Raw genomic sequence first — 24,424 nt, 5'->3', positions numbered from 1 at the left:
ATGACAAGATGGTGAATGTAGTAAAGTTAACGCTGAAGTTTCTTATTTCCTATTATGCCATTGTTACTGTACTCTTAGTAATACTTCCAGCAAGTTCAATTCCAATTTATAAAACAGAACTCAGTAAAAGTCTGAACATATCAGTGAATAAACTCGGAATCTTGACTGTGAGTAGAGCTAATGCCTGTATCTGAATCTGTATCATTTTGTTCTTCTATATTAGACAATAAAACAGCAATCTCACATTCTGCTTCACTGTTGCTTTTATCGGAGGAAGATATGTATTGTTGAGGTGTATAACATAAGGCGCTGCTTGAATTGCCTGCACATACTGATTTTAGATCGTCCTTTAGGATTTCATATTCTTTTTTCTTTTCAAGCAGTATTGAATCATTATACTGGATTTCTCTCAGGATATAGCTGTATAGACTATGTAATTGCAATCCCACTTGAAGGCTTTCTTCTATCTCTTGCTTAACACTTGTCACCATGTCAGGATACCCTTCTTCGACAAAGTCTACATTTTCCTGTGTGCTCATAGAAGACACCTCTACTTTAATTTCATCTGACAACTTCCTAATAAGCATGTGTTGATGATTCAACTTCTCGTGAATTTGCATTAGATTCTCAAGGCTATGCATTTCTGGAAACCTGTCAGCTGAATGATCTCCTGCTTTCATACAGCTTGAAACATTTTCTCCATTACACCCCATTTTTTCCAATTTCTGTTGACACGAATCAAATACCTCTAGTTGGTTATCCAGTTGTGTCATCCTTTCCATTTGCTGTTTAATAATGTTATCTTGATACATTATTATTTGATGGAGTTGTTGTATATTGTTTTCTTTTGGACAATCTATATCTTTTTTCATTTTTTCCAGTTTTCTATATGCTTTTCTTACAATTCTCTTCCTCATAGTAAGAGGAAAATCCTTAACATGAAATGCTGTGTTGCATTGATTCCAGTTGTTGGGGGTTATGTTCCTTTGTGAAGTCCACCACATTGTACAGGGATACAGCATACATGTTTTCAGTAGAAACAATCTCACATTCATTTCTTCTGCCCCCCATGATTTTAAAAGCTTTAACATTTTTAGTGAAGGTGGCAAGATATGCTGGAAGCTTTTCCAGATTTCCATAATACAATATTCCTTGCAACTAGCAAATGCAACATTGTTCTTTTTAGCTAAAACCTGGTATTCTTCAAGAAGAGCTTCCACCACGTCTTCGCTGGTTGTGTGCTTTGTTAGTCCACAGACTATTTTTTCTTCTTGGCCAACCCAAACAACTATTTGTCTGTCTTCATTATTCATTTCTTCTCCTTGTACACTTAAAAGATGAAAGGATAAGAAAAAACATAGTTACCAAGGGTAATAAAACACAGTTACTGATAATTTCTCTACAATGCTTCGCTTTCTAAAAATAATGTTACTAAAGTGGACCTATCACATTGAAAATGCTGTTCAATACGCAGGAAACATGTTATATAGCAAATTGATATATAGTTTTGTGGAAAAAAAAAGATTCAGTATAAATTTAATTTAAATTTTTGCTTATACTGGGCTAATGAGTGCAGTGGGTGGTCTTATTAAGTGATTGGCAACTATTTCTATATGCATATTGATACAGGAAAGATTGTAAGTCACTAAATAGAAGCACCTACATGACTGCTAAGCTCAGAATAAGCAGAGAATGAAATGAATAAATGACAGGTTATTACAGACATATTAATCTGGTCAGCTCTTTCTGTTCTATAACTTGGTGATGACAGACTGCACTGCATTTTCAATGTAACAGGTTCATTCTAATTTGCTATAAATAAGACTGTATAGAATTATTACTTATTACTGTCACAATAAAGCAACTAATCTAACCATAGTAAATGTTTAGTATTTTGGTGAAATACTCATAAATAACATGTGACTAGGGTAGAGCTGATCTTGAGATTTCAGGATCGATTTTAAAATACGATTTCCGATCATTTTTCAGCCGATCCCGATCGGCCAATTGGAATCCGATCCCGATCGCTCAACCCTACATGTGACTAAAATGAAAACGTGAAAGATCTATCATAAATTTATGGCAACGTTATAACCATGAAAGAACCCCTGAAAACGTTTTCATTCCCATGTGAACTTGAGATGGACAAACTTATGAAGATTCCAATACCAACGTTCATCTAGAGCCAGAAGTGAAACTATTATACATCAGGGTCTCTTCAGACTCCAAAGTATAATAAGTGGAGCCCCAGGGAAAGGGTGGAAACATAATAGAAAGTTATATCTTCCCTCTCCTGGGCATCCTTGCACATCCATAACTCCCTCTGGGTCCTCTTCTAGCTTCCTGAGTGACGTAATGTAACCCAAGATCACTGCTGAACCTGGTCATTGAGCCTGAACAGTTATATAGAGAACATCACCCTTTAACGCAAGGGTCAAACAGGTCAAACAGGAAGCCAAATACTATATATATATCCTCTGGTACAATCATCTAATAATGTCTGATAACAGAACAACAGTGAGCCAGTGCTGTATATATGTACAATCAGTGGCGTAACTACCGCCATAGCAGCAGAGGCAGCTGCCACAGGGCCCGGGACATCAGGGGCCTGGTGACAGCTGCTACCGCTGCTATCATTATTCTCGGAGGTCTTTTCGGACCCCCGAGTATAATTATCGGGTCCCCCTGTTGGTGGAATACTTTCCACCAACAGGGGGCCCCGAAGCTGCAGCAACGGCTGACACACAGGAGCTGCAGGTCTGGCTCCTCTCAGCGCTTCAGGACGCTCCCCCTCTTTCCCCCCTCCCTTTCTCTGCCTGTCCTCTGCCCACCAATGAGAGGGCTGAGGAGAGCCCAGGAGGCGGGGCTTATCCCTGCCGAGCTTCTGCCATCCTGCACACAAGAGGAGAAGAGGAAGAAAGGAAGAAGGAAAATGAAACTAAAGATACACAGGTACGTACTGGGGTTACTTATTACTATCAGGCATTTGGGGGGATTACTTTTGTTTTAGTAACTCCATGTGCCTCATATTAATAGCAGTTAACCCTATCATGTCCCTCACATTAACCCCTGTGTGCCTCACCATAAGAGTTACTGATATGTGAGACATATGGGGGTAATAGTAATGAAGATACTTTATTATTACCTCCATGTCTCTCACATATCAGTAACTCATATGTGAGGTACACAAGGGTTAATGTGAGGGACATGATGGGGTTAACTGCTATTAATATGAGGCACATGGACTTACTAAATTGTAATGCACATGACCAGATTTTTTATCCACAATTGTCCTGGTATAGCGGTCAGCGGGTGACGTGACAGTATTTAGTCCTGTAGGGGCCACTATGGGACATAATACTGTGTGCAGGGGCCACTATTGGGTATAATACGGTGTGCAGGGGCCTCTAAGGGACATAATACTGTGTGCAGGGGCCACTATGGGACATAATACTGTGTGCAGGGGCCACTATGGGGCATAATACTGTGTGCAGGGGCCACTATGGGACATAATAGAGTGCGCAGGAATGCGTAGAAGGGACTCGGTCGAGATCTTCGGTGTTGGGGGGGCCCCATGTCAAAAGTTTGCCATGGGGCCCTGCCATTTCTAGTTATGCCACTGTGTACAATCTTATGATAATGGTTAATGGAGAGAAAAACAATGGGTGAGTGATGCCTATTTATTTATTTATTTATTTATCTATCTATCATCTATCTATCTATCTATCTATCTATCTATCTATCTATCTATAAAATTCGCTGACAATGACTGAAAACAGAGAGTAACTGTGAGTGTTTGCAATAATCCTCTAACCATGGTATATGGCATAAAGCATCTGCAAGCATTTATTGGCTAATATGGACCATGTGATATGATATGGAGGAAGGTCTGTGGAAGCCAGTGATACTATGGTAGTACATACAGAACAAACTACAGCAATATATATTTTTAAAAAACTGAATTATGTTATATACACAAGATATATTACAAAAATGGTTTTGCCATGGACAATTAAGCTAAGCTTATATTTACAGATAAATCTTCTTTTCTTAGTTACCTATCAGGCCATCCCAGGGCATTCCATCAATTAACAGCTTATTTTTCATGCTTAGAATATGAGGTGCTATCTTAAAATTAATACCATCTATTGTTTCACTTTGCATAAATACTGATAGAGTTATGTATTCTCTCTACAATCATGTAACACTACTGCTTTTAATTGGATTAAGGGTGTTAAACATATCTAGCATACATAAATTAAATCTTGCTAAAATTAATGAGAAATCATTTTGCTAGGAATAGATAAATGCATAGATTATTTATATTATAGTGACTTTTACTAGAACATCCGTTCCAAAGCTAATAAATGTAAGTAGTAATTTTCTGTTTTGGAGACACCATAATTATCCTAAAACTCATGTTGTATTCTTCTGTACATTGCATGCTGTTATGCGCCCAGCATCCAAACAGAATTTTCTTGTACAGGTTACTGGGCAACAGAACAGAGCGCTATACAATAGGATTCTTTGGCTGCACAGAAGGTGCACACCTACTCAGATCTACAAACATGTCAACTCAACTGGGTTTCTCTCAGTTTTTAGGTCCCCACACACATGGTGAATAGTCACTTTCACCATGCTGTTGGCTCATTAATATTCATGGTGTTCGGAAAAGATCGGATTCCGTTCGGCGATCGACAAAATTTCCCGATCGGCATTCCGAATACGATCTTTTTAGGTGGGATCAATGCGGTACTATTTCCCACAATGCTTTGCTTAGCTTTCACACTGAGTATATGCTCCGCTCATTCTGAGTGGAGTGTATACTCAGTGTGAAGGCTCTGCTGCGGTTCCATTGGAATGAATGGAAGCAGTCGGCACACAGCCTTAATCCCCTGCACGCCGGCTGCCTCCATTCATTCTAATGGGAAACTAAACTAACATCTCCAGCAGCTACTTAACTGCAGAGATGGCTGCTCCAGTGCCCAGTGTTCTCCTTCTTCTTTTCCTTGCTACCACCCCCTCCCAGGTTAGTGTTTAAAGAGCTAGGAAGGCGGGGCTTGTGACTTAGGATAGTGTGGGCGGGTACAGGGCGGGGAGACGTGACGTCTCCCCTCCCAGTACCCGCCCACACTATCCTAATCTGGAGGTGGAGGCAGCGAGGCAAGAAGAGCAGCGTGTAGTGGCAGCAAGGCGAAGAAGGACACCGGGCACCGGAGCAGCCAGCTCTGCAGGTAAATGGACACCAGGGGGGACTAAGTAGCCAGAGGATTAAAAAAGAATCCTCTGGCTACTTAGTGATTCACTACACAGCGTGGATTCTAACAATTAAAGCGTTCAATTGTTAGATTCCATGCTGTATAGTGAATAGGATTGCTTTTAAAATCCGATCTCCGATTAATAAAAAAAATCCCATTGACTTGCATTGGGATCGGAATTGAGATCGAGATCGGGTTCGAATTAAAAATGATCGGAAATCTGATTTTAAAATCGATCCTGAAAAGTCAAGACCAGCTCAACCCTATTCACTGCACAATGATATCACCTCGGTGCATTGATTATATTTCACGAGGTTGCCGAAGGTTCCATTTATCATCTTAAAATTATTATAACTTTATTATTATTACATTAGGTGTGAGGCAGGCTTTCCCCTTACTGACTGAGTCACTGGTTCCATTAATTCCAACTGGAAATTTTTTTCTCTTATCTCTCTGTTTTCTCTTTCACAATAGTAGTCTCAATAGTATATTTCTTTCCTTATAGGGAAATATCTCTATATGCTGGTACATGGTATGCTTAAAATATATTTTTAAGTATACAATTTAAGGTAATGTAGAGATATTTTATATACCAATATATTAGTCAGGAAAAGAAATATATATTAAGAAGAGCACAGACAAAATACTGATTGGTTAGCTAATGACCATCTTCCCAATTCTAATTAAAAATGCCTAAGGTTGGTTTTAATGAACAGAGAAGTGACTCGATACACAAGCTTTTAAGGCGTAGTCTCACAATAATGAAAAATGGAAGTGTGATAGCCGGTTTTGAAATATCTGTCACGTGTCCACGACTTCAATGTTTGCACATATACACACATCCCAAATACGTTTAAAAATAATACATATGTATTGGTATATAATTGAAAATACATATGTATAATGAAGGGGTAGAGACTGTCCCCGCACAAAGCCTATACATAGACGAAACGTGCATTGGGTGTGCGTGGCGTAGTTTGGTATGGTACCTTACATTGTTTGTACATTTATTTTTAATGGCCATTAGATCTGTCAAAAATGTAACTGTTGTATGTATAAGGCCTTAGACTTGTGTTTGCATGTTTTACCTTCTATTACTTATACCATAAAAACTAATACTAATTTGAACCCGCTGATAGGCCGGGACACCACAAAGCAGAATTGGCGCAGGAAAAATCTCAGCGTTTTATAGTAACTGCAAAGTGGATTGGATTCTTACCCATTTTGCGGTTTCCCCACAGATATAATTGTAACAAAAAGTCAGCAGAGAAAAACTCAGTGAACTTTCTGTTTAAAGCGCTGTACGAAGAACCGAGATGCGTTGCCGACACGTTTTTTCCCACAGCACTTTTTGGCCGTGGTACAGGCCGTCCATAAAGAGACTTGTTTGAGTCTGACCAGCAATTGAGAAATCAGCACTCAGCTCTCCTCAGTAGACACCAGTTTGGCCCATCACAGTCAATAAGTTTGTCTGGAATCTTCTGAGTAATGCTAAGGCCCCATGTAACAAACTATGGCAGAAACACATTGTGGTTTTTCTCATAGCACTTTTCACAGAAAGTACACAGTTTTCCTTTTGCGGACTTTCTGTCTTGTCTTTGAGTCACCATTTTAGCAGACGTCACTAAATGTTCTATAATCGGTGTGCAAAACACCTTTACTTCCAGTAGTCTTTATGATGAAAAGTTTTTTTATCTGGTGTCATTTGATGTTACAGACATTGTATGCTGAAGGGTATTTTTTATCCTATGAAGACTTGACAATACCCATGCATTCAATACAATCAATGTTATAAATACAGTCGATGGTGTATAGTGTTAAATATATAAAGTTAACCTAGGTGTCTCATTCATCTGCAAACTCTTCGTCTCTTTCAGAAACATGTGGATCTTTTATGCATGACCCAGAAAAACTTTTTATAAAAAGAGAATGCAAAGTATACAGGATAAGCAGACAAGTCCAGGCATGTTGAGGGTGTGATCGTGCTGGCTCCACTTTAATAGTGCACAAGCTGAATAACCTACAAATTATAAGACTTTATTTGGTTTTATGTATTACAAAATATTACAATTATACTATTAACTATTAACATGTCAAATAAGGCAATGCACTAGAAATTACAAGCACGGCTTACAAAAGACATTTATATTTACAATTACAATCTTATAATCCCTCAAACCCTAAAGGGGTTTTCCACTCAAAATAAAAACGCTGTAGACTTTCTGTGCAAAGTGCTGTGGAAAAAAGGGATGTGTTTATTCTGCAGCTGTTCCGCAGTGATTTTTGGCTGTGGCTGGCTATGTGAGGCCTTAGCCTTAGAGAGCCATCGTATTGGGATTTTCTATTTTTTTTTTTTTTTCTCACTGCATACTGTATTTTACTTATAAATGAACCTTTAATAGCCATTTCAAAAACATATGGATCCGTTTAATGAATGTGCTAAAATATTTAGAAATGGATGCTAAGGGAAGGGATGGCATATGCAACCGTTTTACACTAACTTCAATGCTCAAAAAACATGATGTCCCATATGGTTATTTCATTTTTGGCTGTTTTCTCCTTAGTGCTAGTTTGATTTGTTGGTGCAGTTGGTAGGGCTACAAGTGTTATTGCTGGCTTTAGAAAAGTTCACTGGAGCTCTATGTTTCTTAAGTGGCTTGGACATCACTAGAAACCCCTTTTAAACTAAATGCACATAGGAATAGCCTTAAAATAGACTATTTTTCACTTACCTTTATTATTCTGATCCACACAGCCATTCCTTAGAAATATCTTCTTATTTCCTTATGTAAATGAGTTTTCTAGCAGCTTGGGGGCAACCCCTATGCTGCTTGAAAACACTCTAGCGAAAGCCTCTGTCTTCTTCTCCATCTCTGCCTCTCCCATTCGGCCACAGGAAAATGGTCGACGGACATGCACAATTGGTGCTTTGAAACAAAGAGAAGAGGATTGTGTGAGAAGAAAGCGGAAGCAAAAAAGACAGACGCCGTCGCTGGAGAGTTTTCAAGCAGCACTGGCGACGACCCCTATGCTGTGAGAAAACTCAGTTACATAAGGAAGAAAGAAGTTATTTCTAAGGAACGGCAGCGAATAATAACGGTAAGAGAAGAATAGCCTTTCTTAAGGCTAGTCCTATGTGTATTAAGTTTAAAAAGGGATTCTAGTGATAGCATCCCTTTAAGGACCACTGTTTTCTAACTAAAGGGATGAAGGTACTGCTTTATGTATGCATGCGCGAGCAGCACCTACTTTTGTCATCCCCAGACTGTGTGATCACGTGGACATGTCACATGCGCGTCATTACTTCATCACTCATTATGGTCCGGACTTCCCTCATCAGAATAGCGATACACACAATTGTTTTTGTAAGTTCTGGATTTTAACAAACGTGTTCACTTTAGATGTTAGTAGTTGTATCCTCTAACACTACTATGATGCTGCCTCCTGACTAAGCCATTCTGTACCGAAACATGCATTGGGTGTGAGGGCCATTCCCTCCTTGAGGTATAGTGTAATTGCGGGGCCCTATATAACTTTATTATAGCACTGGGTATGTAAGTATTTTTGATTCTATTCAGCTTTGTGCTATATCCAGCTATATGTTAGACTCTAGATCACGGGTGCTCAGACTTTTTCAGCATGTGAGCTACTTTATAAACTGAGCAAGGCAAAAGAAGATCTATTACCCACTTCTTGTGGGCAGGCCTGGGGCGGGCCTGTGGGTGGGGTGAGGCATGTCTGTGGGTGGGGTCGGGCATGTGGGCGGGGTTGGGTGGAGCATGAGCGCAGGAGACAGCGGCGTTCTGTGGGCGCCCAGGGATCCCCGGTGTCTTCTTGTTCACAGTGTAGGCTGAGAGTTATCTCTGGACACTGGCAGGCTGGGGCTGCAGCAGCCCCGCCTGCCAGTGTCCGGAGATGACTCTCAGCCTGCGCTGTGAGCAAGCAGCACCCCGGCTCCCTCCATCCCTTAGAGCGGGGAGCGCGTCATCCCCTGGAGCTGCTGCTGCCCGGCCTGCAAGTGTCTGGAGTGCTTGTTCACAGCGCAGGCTGAGAGTCGACTCTCAGCCTGCACTGTGAACAAGAAGACACCGGGGATCCCTGGCTGCATCCCGCGATCGACCCATAGGTCCTTTGCGATCGACCGGTCAATCGCGATCGACGTATTGGGCACCCCTGCTCTAGATCATTTACATGTTTATACAGTATATTAGTGCGTATGCTACTATTAATTATCTTGCTTCAGTCACTTGATTCATATGGAGTAGTCCTATTTACAAAATAGTTATATTATATCTATTTTAGGTCTCTCAAGTAGTTGTCTGTATGTAGCGACCCAGCATAAATTATAGGTTCTTTATCCATCAGTGCGATATGTTTTATTCTTACTAACTGGGACTGTATATTATTATTATTATTATTATTATTATTATTATTATTATTATTATTATTTATTTATTTATATAGCACCATTAATTCCATGGTGCTTTACATTTGTACTTTATCATCTTTTGTTGGATCTTTGATGTTTATTATTGTGTATTTATCTATAGGACACTTTGCTGATCCTTTTTTTTATACAACATATTTATCGGATCAGGCTGTGACATGGCATATTCAACTGTTGATCTCACATTTTATTACATCCTATCTGGTAGGTGATCTATTCTGGGCCCCATCTTGCTACTCTTTAGAGGGAGGGGGGTTTAGTATCATAGTTGCTGTACTTTCCAGTGTATTTGTTTGTAAACTCTCATTGTAATTATATTTGTATGAAATATTTATCTTTACTATATGTATTTTAAATTCATAAAATTGTTATAATACATTTGTTATGTATTTGTTCTTTTTGGGTCCATTATGTTTTACTGGACAGAATAGGATAATAGTGTCTACCAAACTTTTGTTTGTTTTGTTTTTTTTATATGTGGGCAGTGCTGAGTACAATTTTTTTCTAAGATATGATAAGATAAGATAATCCTTTAATATTCCCATATTTATTTGCAAATCTTTTTAGCAAACCATTTACCGTATATACTCGAGTATAAGCCGACCCGAGTATAAGCCGACCCGAATATAAGCCGAGGCCCCTCATTTTACCACAAAAAAATGGGAAAACTTATTGACTCGAGTATAAGCCGGGGGGGGATGCAGCAGCTACTGGAAAATTTCAAAAATTAAAATGACCAGAATTTTTGGGTGCAGTAGTTGCTGGGTGCTGGGAAAGGGGAGGGGGTGATTTGGTTGTCTGTCTGCCCCTTCCCTGAGCTTGAGGACTGTTTTTTCTTCCCCCACTTGGAACTCAGTCTGGCTGAATATAGGGTATCTACAGTGCTCCTATTAACCCCTTCCCGACGGAATAGGAGCACTGCAGATACCCTATATTCAGTAGACTGGGCACTTTCAGACACAGTGATACCTAATGTGTATGTGTTTCACAGTCATTTTCTACGTTTGCATGTATTCTAGGGAAAGGAGGGATATTTTTTTTTTGCACTATTTTATGGTAGATTCTATACATTGATATTGTGGCTGGTCATAGACCCCCCTCATCCTCCAAAAAAATTTTTTTTTTTTTTTTCTGACTCGAGTATAAGCCGAGGGGGCCTTTTTCAGCCCAAAAACTAGGCTGAAAAATTTGGCTCATTCTCGAGTGTATACGGTAATTGGATATGTTAAGCAAGTGATACAAATATTAAGTAAACATGGCCAAGTCAGCATATACCACCAATACTAAAGTAATTTAATGAAAAGTAAAGGTGACAGCAAATATGGCTGTAACTCTTATCACTTTTACAAAATTTTCTGCTATATCTAAATACAGTAGTAAATAAAGTTTTGGTTGGTCAGTATATGGCTATTTTTCCCTATAGGTTATACAGTGTGCTCCTCATATTTTACTGCATACATTTTTTTTTATATGTGCTGACATAAGCAAAGCCCTATAATATCCAGTAAAATAGGTACTGACATGATAAACTGAGATGACCCTCCAACATTGCATAATTCCCTCTAAACTTGCACTTAGGTTACTTATACCTTTTCTGTTCATTAGCTATAACAACTTCAGAATTATAAAATGATATTCACCCATTGAGCACATTTGTATACCATTCAACGCTTAGCCTTTTCATTAAATCAATTCACTTGCCAGGAAAATATAGCATTCAGTCTGTGAAAGGAGAGAACTGAATAAATTTGCTTAAGGCTTAAGTAAATTCTTCAAACTGCATTGCTATTTCTGAAATAATGGAAAGTATGAATAAATCATTTTTATTTTATGTATTTTAAGTTGGTAGAAAAGTCTGCAATGGAATTCACATTTGTTTACTTTCTTCATTTATGTCTGCACTTCCTCATACTTTTCTCAAGCCTATCTCTTTGTTGCCATGATCACTAGTCCTGCTGAGCGTCGCATGAAAGGCCTATCTTTTTTCACGCCACTTATCACTTGAGCAGTGTTACATTTCTTAATATGCATCACAATCTGTTGATGTTCTTTTCCCTCTGACACTATGATCTGGAAAATCAGTAAATCTCAGTTTTCACACAAAGCATTTTCTTAGAGGATTTCTCTGTCTAAAAAAAGTTCAGAGGCCTACTGTTACATTAGCAAAACAATCGATTATCAAAGGTTGATGTCGTTTTACAGTACACATAAGAGAGGAAGAAAGTTGCTTTATCTTGCATTAAATATTATATCAATATAAAAAAGTAAAAAAAAATTATATTTATTCAATCCATAAAATATAAAAAATTATTACTATTTTATTTTTTTTACTTTTTTAGAACTCTGATTTATTGTAAGAGTTTTTTGAAACCCAATAATTTTAGGAGGAAACAAAAGATCCTGTGCATATTACTTTAAAGGGATTCTATCACTAGAATCCTGTTTTTTACTAAACCCATGTAAGAGTAGCCTTCCCCTATCTTTAGATGTCTTCACTGCGCCACCGTTCCTTAGATATTCTGGCTTTCGTCCAAATGCCAAAAAGTTTTCTCACAGCACTGGGGGCTGTCTCCAGCGCTCAAAAAGCATGGGAGTGTCCCCAGTGCTGCGAGAAAACTATCCAGCACCGCCTTCTTGGTCTGCGCCTCTGTCTCTAATTGCTTGTCCTGACACATCTTCTTTAAGATGCTTTAAGATGATGATGTTTTATATTGATGTGTTCATTGTTGTGCTTTCTTGCAGGAGTAGTGTATAAGATGGAATAATATCTGTGCTTAGCTGTTAGGAAGAGTTAGTTTGGCACATCCCATGGTATGACCCTGTGCTACTTGTGGTGTGACCTTTAGATTTCTCTGGGATGAGTTGTATAAAGTCGATCGCACACGATTGTATAACTCGTCAGTGTGCCAGCTCGGTTTTTCCTGGATAACACACTGACCCATTCATTTCTATGGACATATACACATGACCGTGAATTACATGGTCCTGTGTGTGGGCCTATAGTCCGAGCTGCAAGACATGCAACAGGTCCTATACCTGTCTTATTTTTCATTTCCACTTCCACGGCTCCTATTTATTGAAAGAAAGGGGCCTCAGAAGCATGGCCGCTGTATCGGTGACACATGGGTGATATCCATGTGCCACCCATGCCATTCATTCACGTTCGCTGGTTAGCACATGGGGTCATGTGCAACCAGCTCCAGCTTAATAGTGGCCTTTATGCCTTTCCAGGGCAATCTGCCCAGATGTGTCTGGTTTATGATCAGTTGATTTGGACCTCATTGTCCCATGAAGCAGCTACTGTGGCAAGAGGAGCCAGAGGCCTAATCTGTGAGTGCAAAAGAGAGCATCACCAGGAATGACACATATCACCTTGTCGAGACTCTGTGTCCTTTTATCTTACTTCATAGGTTGTCATTCAAGTTTAGTAACATTTCGGTTCAGGTGGTTTTTCCTTCTGATACTACTCCACTATGCCTTCATTCTCATCTGGGCATGACCATCAGAAGTATGACTGATGTAGTTATGTTTCAATAACTTTACTTAGCAGGATCCTTAAGACTAACAAGTTACAGAAGATATGATACATGGCAGAGGTTACATGTTCTACAGCTTGGTACAGTTGGGGGAAACCTCATCTGGGATGTAGGGCCCACTTTTTATAGAGCAATTTGAGGATGGTTGCAGGCCTGAACTGAGTGGATAGGGGAAAGTGAAGACTACCAGAGAGTCAGGAGGAATAATGGTGTCATCTGAAGATATAAAGTGTGTAAGTGGCTGTCTCATGGAGGGACTAAACAGAAGAGTGAGAGACTGATCCTTAGTATTCTCTGAGAAAACCATAAGGTTACCACCTACCTGGAGAATAAGACTTAAATTATATATAACCTGGATGGGCCACATCTTTTGAAAAGGTGGAGACATTCTTTTAAAAAAACAAAAAGTCTAAATTATACAGGGGCATAATAGCAAGGAAATAATGTATTCCATTTACCATTTTATACTTAGTGACACGAGGATCGGTTCATAATGAGCCAGGTTAGTCCCAAATATTCCAATCTGTTTTGTTTTTAAAGAACAAATCGTGATTTTCTTCAGACAAACAAAAATGGCTGCGCTATAAGAATTGGATAGATAGGTTTCTAGGAGCCATAAGAGTATTGAACATCATGTTTTAAGCCAATTTAAAGTGTGGTTCATACTGTTTGTCCCGACACGAACTGGAGAACCAAGTCATCAAACCCAATCTTGAGAGGCTTGCCTATCTCTTTTAACCGGTTCCCGAATAGCCCCTGTAGATTAACGTCGGCGCGGATTGGGCTTTGTGCCGTGCCGACGTTAATTATCTGACCCTTCTAAAATGGGGATTGGGTCTCTCCAAGGGTCAGAAACTCCGTGGACCCAGCGCTAATAGCTGCTGGGGTCCACGGAGACATGATCAGGGCCTGATAGATTCAGGTCTCAATCATGTAGCGGCCATGTCAGGTAAAGTTTGTTGGAGTAACAAACTTTCCCTCACATGAGATGCCGCCTGCAGGTTAATGATCCTGCGGGCAGCATCAGGAGCAGGTGTTAGCTATATGTGATAGCTAAGACTGTGCTCAATATACTCAATAGACCAGTTCAAAGTGGAGGTTTTAACCCCTCAGATGCCAGCGGTGAAACATCACCGCCACATCCAAGGTGTTTATCAATGTAAGTGCCCCTGGGCACCCCCGCGGCGAGATTGGGGTTGCCCGTAAGTATCTTCTGCAGCTTGGGGTCTGGCCAGTGACCCCAGGCTGATAAGAGCCCCCAGCACCTGGTTGATCCTGCCGGGTATAGAGGAAGCCAGCCGATGCGTCTGAAATGGCATATTTCTTTAAAAATTTAAATTTTCACATTGAACATTATTTTTTGGCAAGCATTATTAGGCTCAAAATCATAATGCCCCTGCTTTTCAAACCCTCAGTGTTGCTCCTTCCCTTCCGTGCACTGCCGTGTGCCCAAAACTGAGTTTACAATCACATGTGGGGTATTTCTGTGCTTGGGAGAAATTGCACAACAAACTATCAGATGCATTTTTGCCTTTAACCCTTTGTGAGTGTGTTTATTTTAGGGCTAAATGAATGTTTGATTGAAAAAAATTAAATGCTTAAATTTCACCTCCACATTGTATTAATTTCTGTGATTATGCTTAAAGGGTTAACAAACTTCACAAATGCAGTTTTGCATTATTTGAGATGTGCAGTTTTGAAAATGGGGTGATTTATGGGGGTTTCTAATATATAGGCCTTTATAATCTCTGTCAGAAATGAAGGGGTTCCTAAAAAATTAGTATGGGAAATTTTCTTATAAATTGTACAGTGCTGCGGAATATGTTTGCGCTATATGTATATAAAATTTATTATTATCTCTCCATATTATAAAAATGAATTCTTGTCTGTCTGTCTGTCTGTTCTCTAATGCAAACCAAACGACTGGACCGATCTTCACCAAATTTGGTATAGATATACTTCAGGTATCCGGGAAGGTTTAAGATGAGACTCCAACTTGCTTGGACGTACCATTGCTGAGATACAGCATTCCAAACACAATGCCCCCCTCCCTTAGCCAATATAAACCTGCAAGTCTTTCACTCATATTCCAACTGCAATACACACGGTCAATCCACATGCACAATACAACACTGATATCCAAACTGAGATACATGCATCAGAGGATTAGATACACAGATCAGCACACAGTATCACACGCCACAGGATTAGATACACGCGTCTGTACACAGTCCCACACACCAGAGGATTACATACGCACTTCTGCATACAGCTCCACACACTGAAGGATTAGATATGTGCGTCAGCACACGGTTCCACGTGCCGAAGGATTAGATACAGGCCTGGTCATCTAGGTACTTTTAGGCTTGGTCTTGAAGAGGTTATTGATCAATAAGTTTAATAAATCTTTAATATGGGAGTACTTAAAAAAATACACGTGTGGTTGATTTATTGCTAAAATGTGTTTATTTGCAGAATGAACTGCATAACTAACCGGTTGGATCAGTTCAGTCACAATGAGTTGTATTAGTTACAGGGCAAATAACTCACATGCATTTCTATACTGTATTTCACAGATGTTAAAGACTGGGCTCTGGCAAAGATATTTATCTGAAATTAATATCTAAATAGCTGATCTGAATTGGAAATTTACAAACAAAGATATTTTGATAAGATTGGTAAATTTTACTGGTTTACAAATAACAGTATAACACACAAAATATATGGGAGGTTTGTTACTAATAGGGACCATATAAACACTGAGAGGAAAGATTAAAACTAAACTTTTATTTAAAAACTTAAATTGTGCACAAAAGTTATTAATTAGAGGGGATACGTTATAGTTTTAATTGGTGTGCAGGGTATATATTGCGGTAATGCAGGTGAAGGAGAATCCTGTCAAACCCACATACACAGGACATATATGGGGTCCTGGCCTAAATGAATTTAAAAAAAGTGGCGTTGCAAAATCTTAGTAAAATATTTCAAATTGGTAACAAAAGGTGTGAATGTAATACACCTTGTCACACCTTCTTAGATTATTATTAGCATGACTGACTGTAAAACCAACCATATTCACACTGTACAGTTTTGATACAATATATACCTCTAATAATTTTTAGCTCTAAAATTAGAGATGTAGCTACTTTATAAGTAGTCTTGGTAATAAAAACAAACCCAAAAGCCTATGTTCTCCCAAGCTTCAAACTATAAATACCCTGAAGGAATCATGCTGGCTTGGCTATTCCCAGATCATGCTCTTAGGGTTTTTTTGAAAACCCAGTATTAATCTATAGGGAAATACCTTCCAATAGGGACACTAGGAGCAATGTCCTCTTTTAAACCATTAAGGTCTTCTTGTATTCCTTACGTATTACCTTAACTACAAATACAATAGCATGCATGCTTGTTTTGTGTGGAAAAGGAAATCTTAAAATGCTATATTTTTTATATGTATGGGCAGTGTATTGATGCATACTACCAAATGCATGAGCAAACCTGGTATAAATAAAGTGGATGGTGGAGTACTCATCAAGACCAATGTATCATGTAATGGTCTTCATATTCACTATAGTGGCAGAAGATGTGCTTAATTCATTGCTAGCATAGATTTCTGCCATATTTTTCACCAGAAAACTAGCACAAATGATAGTGAATGTGGTGCTGTCGACAGCCCTGTCCATGTCCAAAGTGGTGAAGGCGGTATAAAACCACCACTTGAGAATATTTTAGTCTCCAATGGTATTAAAAAGATTTTGGCAAGCAAACTCTGGAGAGATGAGTTGTTGCTGGTAGAAGTTGTTATAAGTGTCTGGACCATATAGAAAAGAAAAGTCTGCAAAGATATTCCAATTCGATAAGATGTGACCAGTGAGTCACTGAACATCTATTTTTGTTCTTCCTCTCACTTGTATGGTCTACATTGTGATGATCAATAGTAACATTCCTGCTATTCTGTAGTAACTTCGCTAAAACTTCACCCAGCTTAATCTTTTGATACTAAGACTACATTCAGACAACCGAGGTGCAAAACGTCTGTGAAAAATGGCCAATTTTCATGGCCATGTTGCACCCCAGGAGCACCTGTTCTCATGGATCCCCCATACATTTGAGTGTATGGAGGAATCTGTGAAAACGGCCAAAAATAGAACATGACCTATATTTTGATGGTGTGTGACAATGGATCATCAAAATAACGGTCATGTGAATGCTGACATTGAATTTCAAGCTGTCATGTGGCGTTTGTTAAAAAAAACCGGACATCTCACAGCCATTAATCACTGTACTGTGAATGCAGCTTAAGACATGCACTTTCACAAGGAACAAGCTTAATTGACGGTGGTTAACCCCTCTATGACCATACTGCTTGGATCTGATGCTATATTTCTGTAGAATTATATATATATATATATATATATATATATATATATATATATATATATATAGTTTAAGCTTTATTCTGATCTGCATGCCGCACAATGCTTCTTCCTTTACATGATGCACATCTATGGCACTGTATGTACACATGTAAGTTATAAAGGATGAGCGTATTGTAGTGTATATGAATTAATAGTGTAGCAAACCCTTTTAAAATTCTAGCCTGAGAGGGGACATGTTTGGACAATTGATAGGAATTTAAAGAGGACCTTTCACCATTTTTCACACAGGCAGTTCTATATACTGCCGGAAAGCTGACAGTGCGCTGAGTTCAGCACACTGTCGGCTTTCCCGATCTGGGCCCGGTGTGAAGAGCTTACGGTCTGGTACCGTAGCTCTTCTATGGTCAGAAGGGCGTTTCTGACTGTTAGCCAGAGACGTCTTTCTGCCTCGCGGCGCCAATCGCGCTGTGCTGTGGAGCGGGGAGGAACGCCCCCCTCCCTCCCTGATAATGCTCGTCTATGGACGAGTACTACGAGCAGAGGGAGGGGGCATTCCTCCCGGCTCTCACAGCACAGCGCGATTGGCGCCGCGAGGCAGAAGGGCGTCCCTGGCTAACTGTCAGAAACGCCCTTCTGACCATAGAAGAGCTACGGTACCGGGCCGTAAGCTCTTCACACCGGGCACAGATCGGGAAAGCCGACAGTGTGCTGAACTCAGCGCACTGTCAGCTTTCCGGCAGTATATAGAACTGCCTGTGTGAAAAATGGTGAAAGGTCCTCTTTAATGTTATACAATTATATCTATGTATTTGTATTCTGCACTTACATATGGAGTATTTGGCTATAGGTGTGGGAATAATATTCTGTAGAGATGAGCGAACACTAAAATGTTCGAGGTTCGAAATTCGATTCGAACAGCCGCTCACTGTTCGAGTGTTCGAATGGGTTTCGAACCCCATTATAGTCTATGGGGAACATAAACTCGTTAAGGGGGAAACCCAAATTCGTGTCTGGAGGGTCACCAAGTCCACTATGACACCCCAGGAAATGATACCAACACCCTGGAATGACACTGGGACAGCAGGGGAAGCATGTCTGGGGGCATAAAAGTCACTTTATTTCATGGAAATCCCTGTCAGTTTGCGATTTTCGCAAGCTAACTTTTCCCCATAGAAATGCATTGGCCAGTGCTGATTGGCCAGAGTACGGAACTCGACCAATCAGCGCTGGCTCTGCTGGAGGAGGCGGAGTCTAAGATCGCTCCACACCAGTCTCCATTCAGGTCCGACCTTAGACTCCGCCTCCTCCGGCAGAGCCAGCGCTGATTGGCCGAAGGCTGGCCAATGCATTCCTATGCGAATGCAGCAGTGCTGAGTCAGTTTTGCTCAACTACACATCTGATGCACACTCGGCACTGCTACATCAGATGTAGCAATCTGATGTAGCAGAGCCGAGGGTGCACTAGAACCCCTGTGCAAACTCAGTTCACGCTAATAGAATGCATTGGCCAGCGCTGATTGGCCAATGCATTCTATTAGCCCGATGAAGTAGAGCTGAATGTGTGTGCTAAGCACACACATTCAGCACTGCTTCATCAAGCCAATACAATGCATTAGCCAGTGCTGATTGGCCAGAGTACGGAATTCGGCCAATCAGCGCTGGCCAATGCATTCTATTAGCCCGATGAAGTAGAGCTGAATGTGTGTGCTAAGCACACACATTCAGCACTGCTTCATCAAGCCAATACAATGCATTAGCCAGTGCTGATTGGCCAGAGTACGGAATTCGGCCAATCAGCGCTGGCTCTGCTGGAGGAGGCGGAGTCTAAGGTCGGACCTGAATGGAGACTGGTGTGGAGCGATCTTAGACTCCGCCTCCTCCAGCAGAGCCAGCGCTGATTGGCCGAATTCCGTACTCTGGCCAATCAGCGCTGGCCAATGCATTCTATTAGCCCGATGAAGTAGAGCTGAATGTGTGTGCTAAGCACACACATTCAGCACTGCTTCATCACGCCAATACAATGCATTAGCCAGTGCTGATTGGCCAGAGTACGGAATTCGGCCAATCAGCGCTGGCTCTGCTGGAGGAGGCGGAGTCTAAGATCGCTCCACACCAGTCTCCATTCAGGTCCGACCTTAGACTCCGCCTCCTCCGGCAGAGCCAGCGCTGATTGGCCGAAGGCTGGCCAATGCATTCCTATGCGAATGCAGACTTAGCAGTGCTGAGTCAGTTTTGCTCAACTACACATCTGATGCACACTCTGCACTGCTACATCAGATGTAGCAATCTGATGTAGCAGAGCCGAGGGTGCACTAGAACCCCTGTGCAAACTCAGTTCACGCTAATAGAATGCATTGGCCAGCGCTGATTGGCCAATGCATTCTATTAGCCCGATGAAGTAGAGCTGAATGTGTGTGCTAAGCACACACATTCAGCACTGCTTCATCAAGCCAATACAATGCATTAGCCAGTGCTGATTGGCCAGAGTACGGAATTCGGCCAATCAGCGCTGGCCAATGCATTCTATTAGCCCGATGAAGTAGAGCTGAATGTGTGTGCTAAGCACACACATTCAGCACTGCTTCATCAAGCCAATACAATGCATTAGCCAGTGCTGATTGGCCAGAGTACGGAATTCGGCCAATCAGCGCTGGCTCTGCTGGAGGAGGCGGAGTCTAAGGTCGGACCTGAATGGAGACTGGTGTGGAGCGATCTTAGACTCCGCCTCCTCCAGCAGAGCCAGCGCTGATTGGCCGAATTCCGTACTCTGGCCAATCAGCACTGGCTAATGCATTGTATTGGCGTGATGAAGCAGTGCTGAATGTGTGTGCTTAGCACACACATTCAGCTCTACTTCATCGGGCTAATAGAATGCATTGGCCAGCGCTGATTGGCCGAATTCCGTACTCTGGCCAATCAGTGCTGGCCAATGCATTCTATTAGCTTGATGAAGCAGAGTGTGCACAAGGGTTCAAGCGCACCCTCGGCTCTGATGTAGCAGAGCCGAGGCTGCACAAGGGTTCAAGCGCACCCTCGGCTCTGATGTAGGAGAGCCGAGGGTGCACTTGAACCCTTGTGCACCCTCAGCTCTGCTACATCAGAGCCGAGGGTGCGCTTGAACCCTTGTGCACACTCTGCTTCATCAAGCTAATAGAATGCATTGGCCAGCGCTGATTGGCCAATGTATTCTATTAGCCTGATGAAGTAGAGCTGAATGTGTGTGCTAAGCACACACATTCAGCTCTACTTCATCGGGCTAATAGAATGCATTGGCCAGCGCTGATTGGCCAGAGTACGGAACTCGACCAATCAGCGCTGGCTCTGCTGGAGGAGGCGGAGTCTAAGATCGCTCCACACCAGTCTCCATTCAGGTCCGACCTTAGACTCCGCCTCCTCCAGCAGAGCCAGCGCTGATTGGCCGAATTCCGTACTCTGGCCAATCAGCACTGGCTAATGCATTGTATTGGCGTGATGAAGCAGTGCTGAATGTGTGTGCTTAGCACACACATTCAGCTCTACTTCATCGGGCTAATAGAATGCATTGGCCAATCAGCGCTGGCCAATGCATTCTATTAGCGTGAACTGAGTTTGCACAGGGGTTCTAGTGCACCCTCGGCTCTGCTACATCAGATTGCTACATCTGATGTAGCAGTGCCGAGTGTGCATCAGATGTGTAGTTGAGCAAAACTGACTCAGCACTGCTAAGTCTCTGCATTCGCATAGGAATGCATTGGCCAGCCTTCGGCCAATCAGCGCTGGCTCTGCCGGAGGAGTGGAGCGATCTTAGACTCCGCCTCCTCCAGCAGAGCCAGCGCTGATTGGTCGAGTTCCGTACTCTGGCCAATCAGCGCTGGCCAATGCATTCTATTAGCCCGATGAAGTAGAGCTGAATGTGTGTGCTTAGCACACACATTCAGCTCTACTTCATCAGGCTAATAGAATACATTGGCCAATCAGCGCTGGCCAATGCATTCTATTAGCTTGATGAAGCAGAGTGTGCACAAGGGTTCAAGCGCACCCTCGGCTCTGATGTAGCAGAGCTGAGGGTGCACAAGGGTTCAAGTGCACCCTCGGCTCTCCTACATCAGAGCCGAGGGTGCGCTTGAACCCTTGTGCAGCCTCGGCTCTGCTACATCAGAGCCGAGGGTGCGCTTGAACCCTTGTGCACACTCTGCTTCATCAAGCTAATAGAATGCATTGGCCAGCACTGATTGGCCAGAGTACGGAATTCGGCCAATCAGCGCTGGCCAATGCATCCCTATGGGAAAAAGTTTATCTCACAAAAATCACAATTACACACCCGATAGAGCCCCAAAAAGTTATTTTTAATAACATTCCCCCCTAAATAAAGGTTATCCCTAGCTATCCCTGCCTGTACAGCTATCCCTGTCTCATAGTCACAAAGTTCACATTCTCATATGACCCGGATTTGAAATCCACTATTCGTCTAAAATGGAGGTCACCTGATTTCGGCAGCCAATGACTTTTTCCAATTTTTTTCAATGCCCCCAGTGTCGTAGTTCCTGTCCCACCTCCCCTGCGCTGTTATTGGTGCAAAAAAGGCGCCAGGGAAGGTGGGAGGGGAATCGAATTTTGGCGCACTTTACCACGTGGTGTTCGATTCGATTCGAACATGGCGAACACCCTGATATCCGATCGAACATGTGTTCGATAGAACACTGTTCGCTCATCTCTAATATTCTGCTCTTCTCAGTTAAAGTTTTATGTTATATCTCTTAGTCCATCTCTTATGTATTAGCAGAAACACTTATCAAATTATACAAATAAAAACTATACATATACAACATCTCAATACATATGTACATATGCAATAACGTGCTGGTTGGCTGGTACAGATTTTGCATCTAGGCACAATAATTTTAATATGACAGCATTTTGCCACTGAAGTTTCAGAGACCTTTTCACTTTAAGATAAACTCTTCACTTCTTCACCATGTGGAATGTTATTTTTTTCTTATTTTATTTAGAAAATCAGATACATGATCTCATTGCTGCCAAATATTTAATTTATTTAGCAAAAACACATGCACAAATTGGCCGGCTATTTTAGTAGTTGCAAACCAGATATTTTAAGTACCGTATACAGAAGCAAATGTACTAAGGAACAATTAACTGATTTAACACTTAATGCAGGTTTATGGGCCATTTACCTTTTTAATGCAATCTTTTCCTTATTTCGAAAAGTTATCGTGGAATAATTAATAGGTATCGAGCTAGAAATGACATATATGCTACAGACACTCTATCTGGAAATCAAGGTGCACTATGTATAGGCATATACTGTAAAAAGCTACATGTAGAGAAGCAATTCCAACCTACAGGATCTTGTAAAATACCATAACGTGACAAAAGTCACTTCTTGCTACAGTTCAGTATAATAGAGGTTCTTATTCTCTAAGGTAGAAAATTAGTTACTGCTTGGTTCTGTACTCTTACAAAAACACAAAAAAACTATTAGAGCTTTGCAGTCATTAAAATTTAAGGTTACCTAGTTTTATGTCTTGTCTTCAACAGTTTTTTCTTGACATGATCCATAATGATGGCTGCAGAAGTGGAGTTGAGTGTAATGACTTGCTGAGTGAAGAGTACAGTAGCTGGTTGCTGCCCTTGCTACAGAGTTAACTAAGCAGAAAAGAAGGAAGTTGAGCAACTTTAGCCGTCTTTGAACTAGTGTTCCTGTTACACCTTTGGAGAGCTGCCCAACTTCAGAGTGCAGGAGTCATTAGCCTGCAAAGCCAAATGTGATCAGATCTTGCTTTTTATGTGTTCTCATCTAAAATATTTAAGTGCAAGGAATTGTATTCAGTGCTGGTGTTACCTGCAGAAGAGCAGGGACAATGGAAGCTTATCTATCTATCTATCTATCTATCTATCTATCTATCTATCTATCTATCTATCTGTCAATCAATCTATGTAACTATCTCTCACTCTCATAAGAGGAGCAGAGTTTACTGATCGCACTGTTCGAGCACAATGTAAATGTGAATGTAAAAGGTGAACTAACTTTTCTACAAGTTGCCATATTCTGCTCCTGCACAGTATTATGCATGTACGTTTCTTGGTTCTGCTGCTAGGTTTGTCCCTAGAGCACATTCACAACCTTCCTGCTACTTAAAGAGGATCTTTCATCAGATTGGGCACAGGCAGCTCTATATACTGCTGGAAAGCTGACAGTGCGCTGAATTCAGCGCACTATCGGCTTTCCCAATCTGTGCCCCGGGTAAAGGCACCTGCTATCAGTCCCGGTACCGTAGCACTTTACAGTCAGGAGGAACGCTCACACTCTGCTTTTGTCTGATCCCTGACCTGCATGATCAGCTGTCACCTACACTGGGATCACTTCAAAAGGTAGCAAACTAGTAGTCTCCCTGCAACAGTTTAAAATGTAAAGACCAAGGAGGTCACATTCCATGTTTCCCTGAAAATAGGTCACCTCCCCGAAAGTAAGACATGTTTGTTTTTGTTTTTTTGTTGAATTGCCTAATATAAGGAACCCCCCGAAAATAAGACATCCCCAAAAATAATTGCGGCTGAACACTGTATGCAATGTTCCGTGTGCACAGTTATGCCGGCTGCTGCCTCTATTGTGATATTGTACGTTGTTTCCACTGTTCCTGCTGCTGTAGGAAGTTCACTCTCTCAGCTCATCCCACAGCAGCCAGAACAGTGGATACAAAAGCAGAGGCAGCAGCCGACTTTACTGCAATGCCCACGAATTGAGGCTCTCTGGTGCGACCACCGGAAGCCTCTCTAAGTCCTGCCCACCACTTCTGCTGCCACGAT

At 41.3% G+C, this 24,424-nt stretch overlaps 1 protein-coding gene across 1 annotated transcript; it reads right to left on the bottom strand.

Annotated features, from left to right (window-relative positions):
* Positions 1–23,210, bottom strand: RASSF9 (Ras association domain family member 9). The gene is made up of 2 exons (XM_075276329.1): positions 23,130–23,210; positions 1–1,329 (listed from the first exon to the last, which is right to left on the bottom strand). Exons 1-2 carry the CDS (start codon positions 23,174–23,176, stop codon positions 141–143), a joined length of 1,236 nt encoding a protein of 411 aa, XP_075132430.1. The 5' UTR covers positions 23,177–23,210; the 3' UTR covers positions 1–140.
* Between the last annotated feature and the right edge of the window lie 1,214 nt (positions 23,211–24,424).

The sequence above is a fragment of the Leptodactylus fuscus genome, chromosome 5 (assembly GCF_031893055.1).
Source record: "Leptodactylus fuscus isolate aLepFus1 chromosome 5, aLepFus1.hap2, whole genome shotgun sequence".
Lineage (NCBI taxonomy): Eukaryota > Metazoa > Chordata > Amphibia > Anura > Leptodactylidae > Leptodactylus > Leptodactylus fuscus.
Note: the sequence above shows the minus strand (reverse complement) of the source record. Positions and strands in the feature narration are given on the sequence as shown.

Coding starts and splice junctions, on each gene's coding strand:
- RASSF9 (XM_075276329.1), bottom strand. CDS start 23,176: ATGGATCATGTCAAGAAAAAACTGTTGAAGACAAGACATAAAACTAG. Junction 1,330..23,129: donor AAGACAAGACATAAAACTAG/GTAACCTTAAAT, acceptor TCATCTTTTAAG/TGTACAAGGAGAAGAAATGA.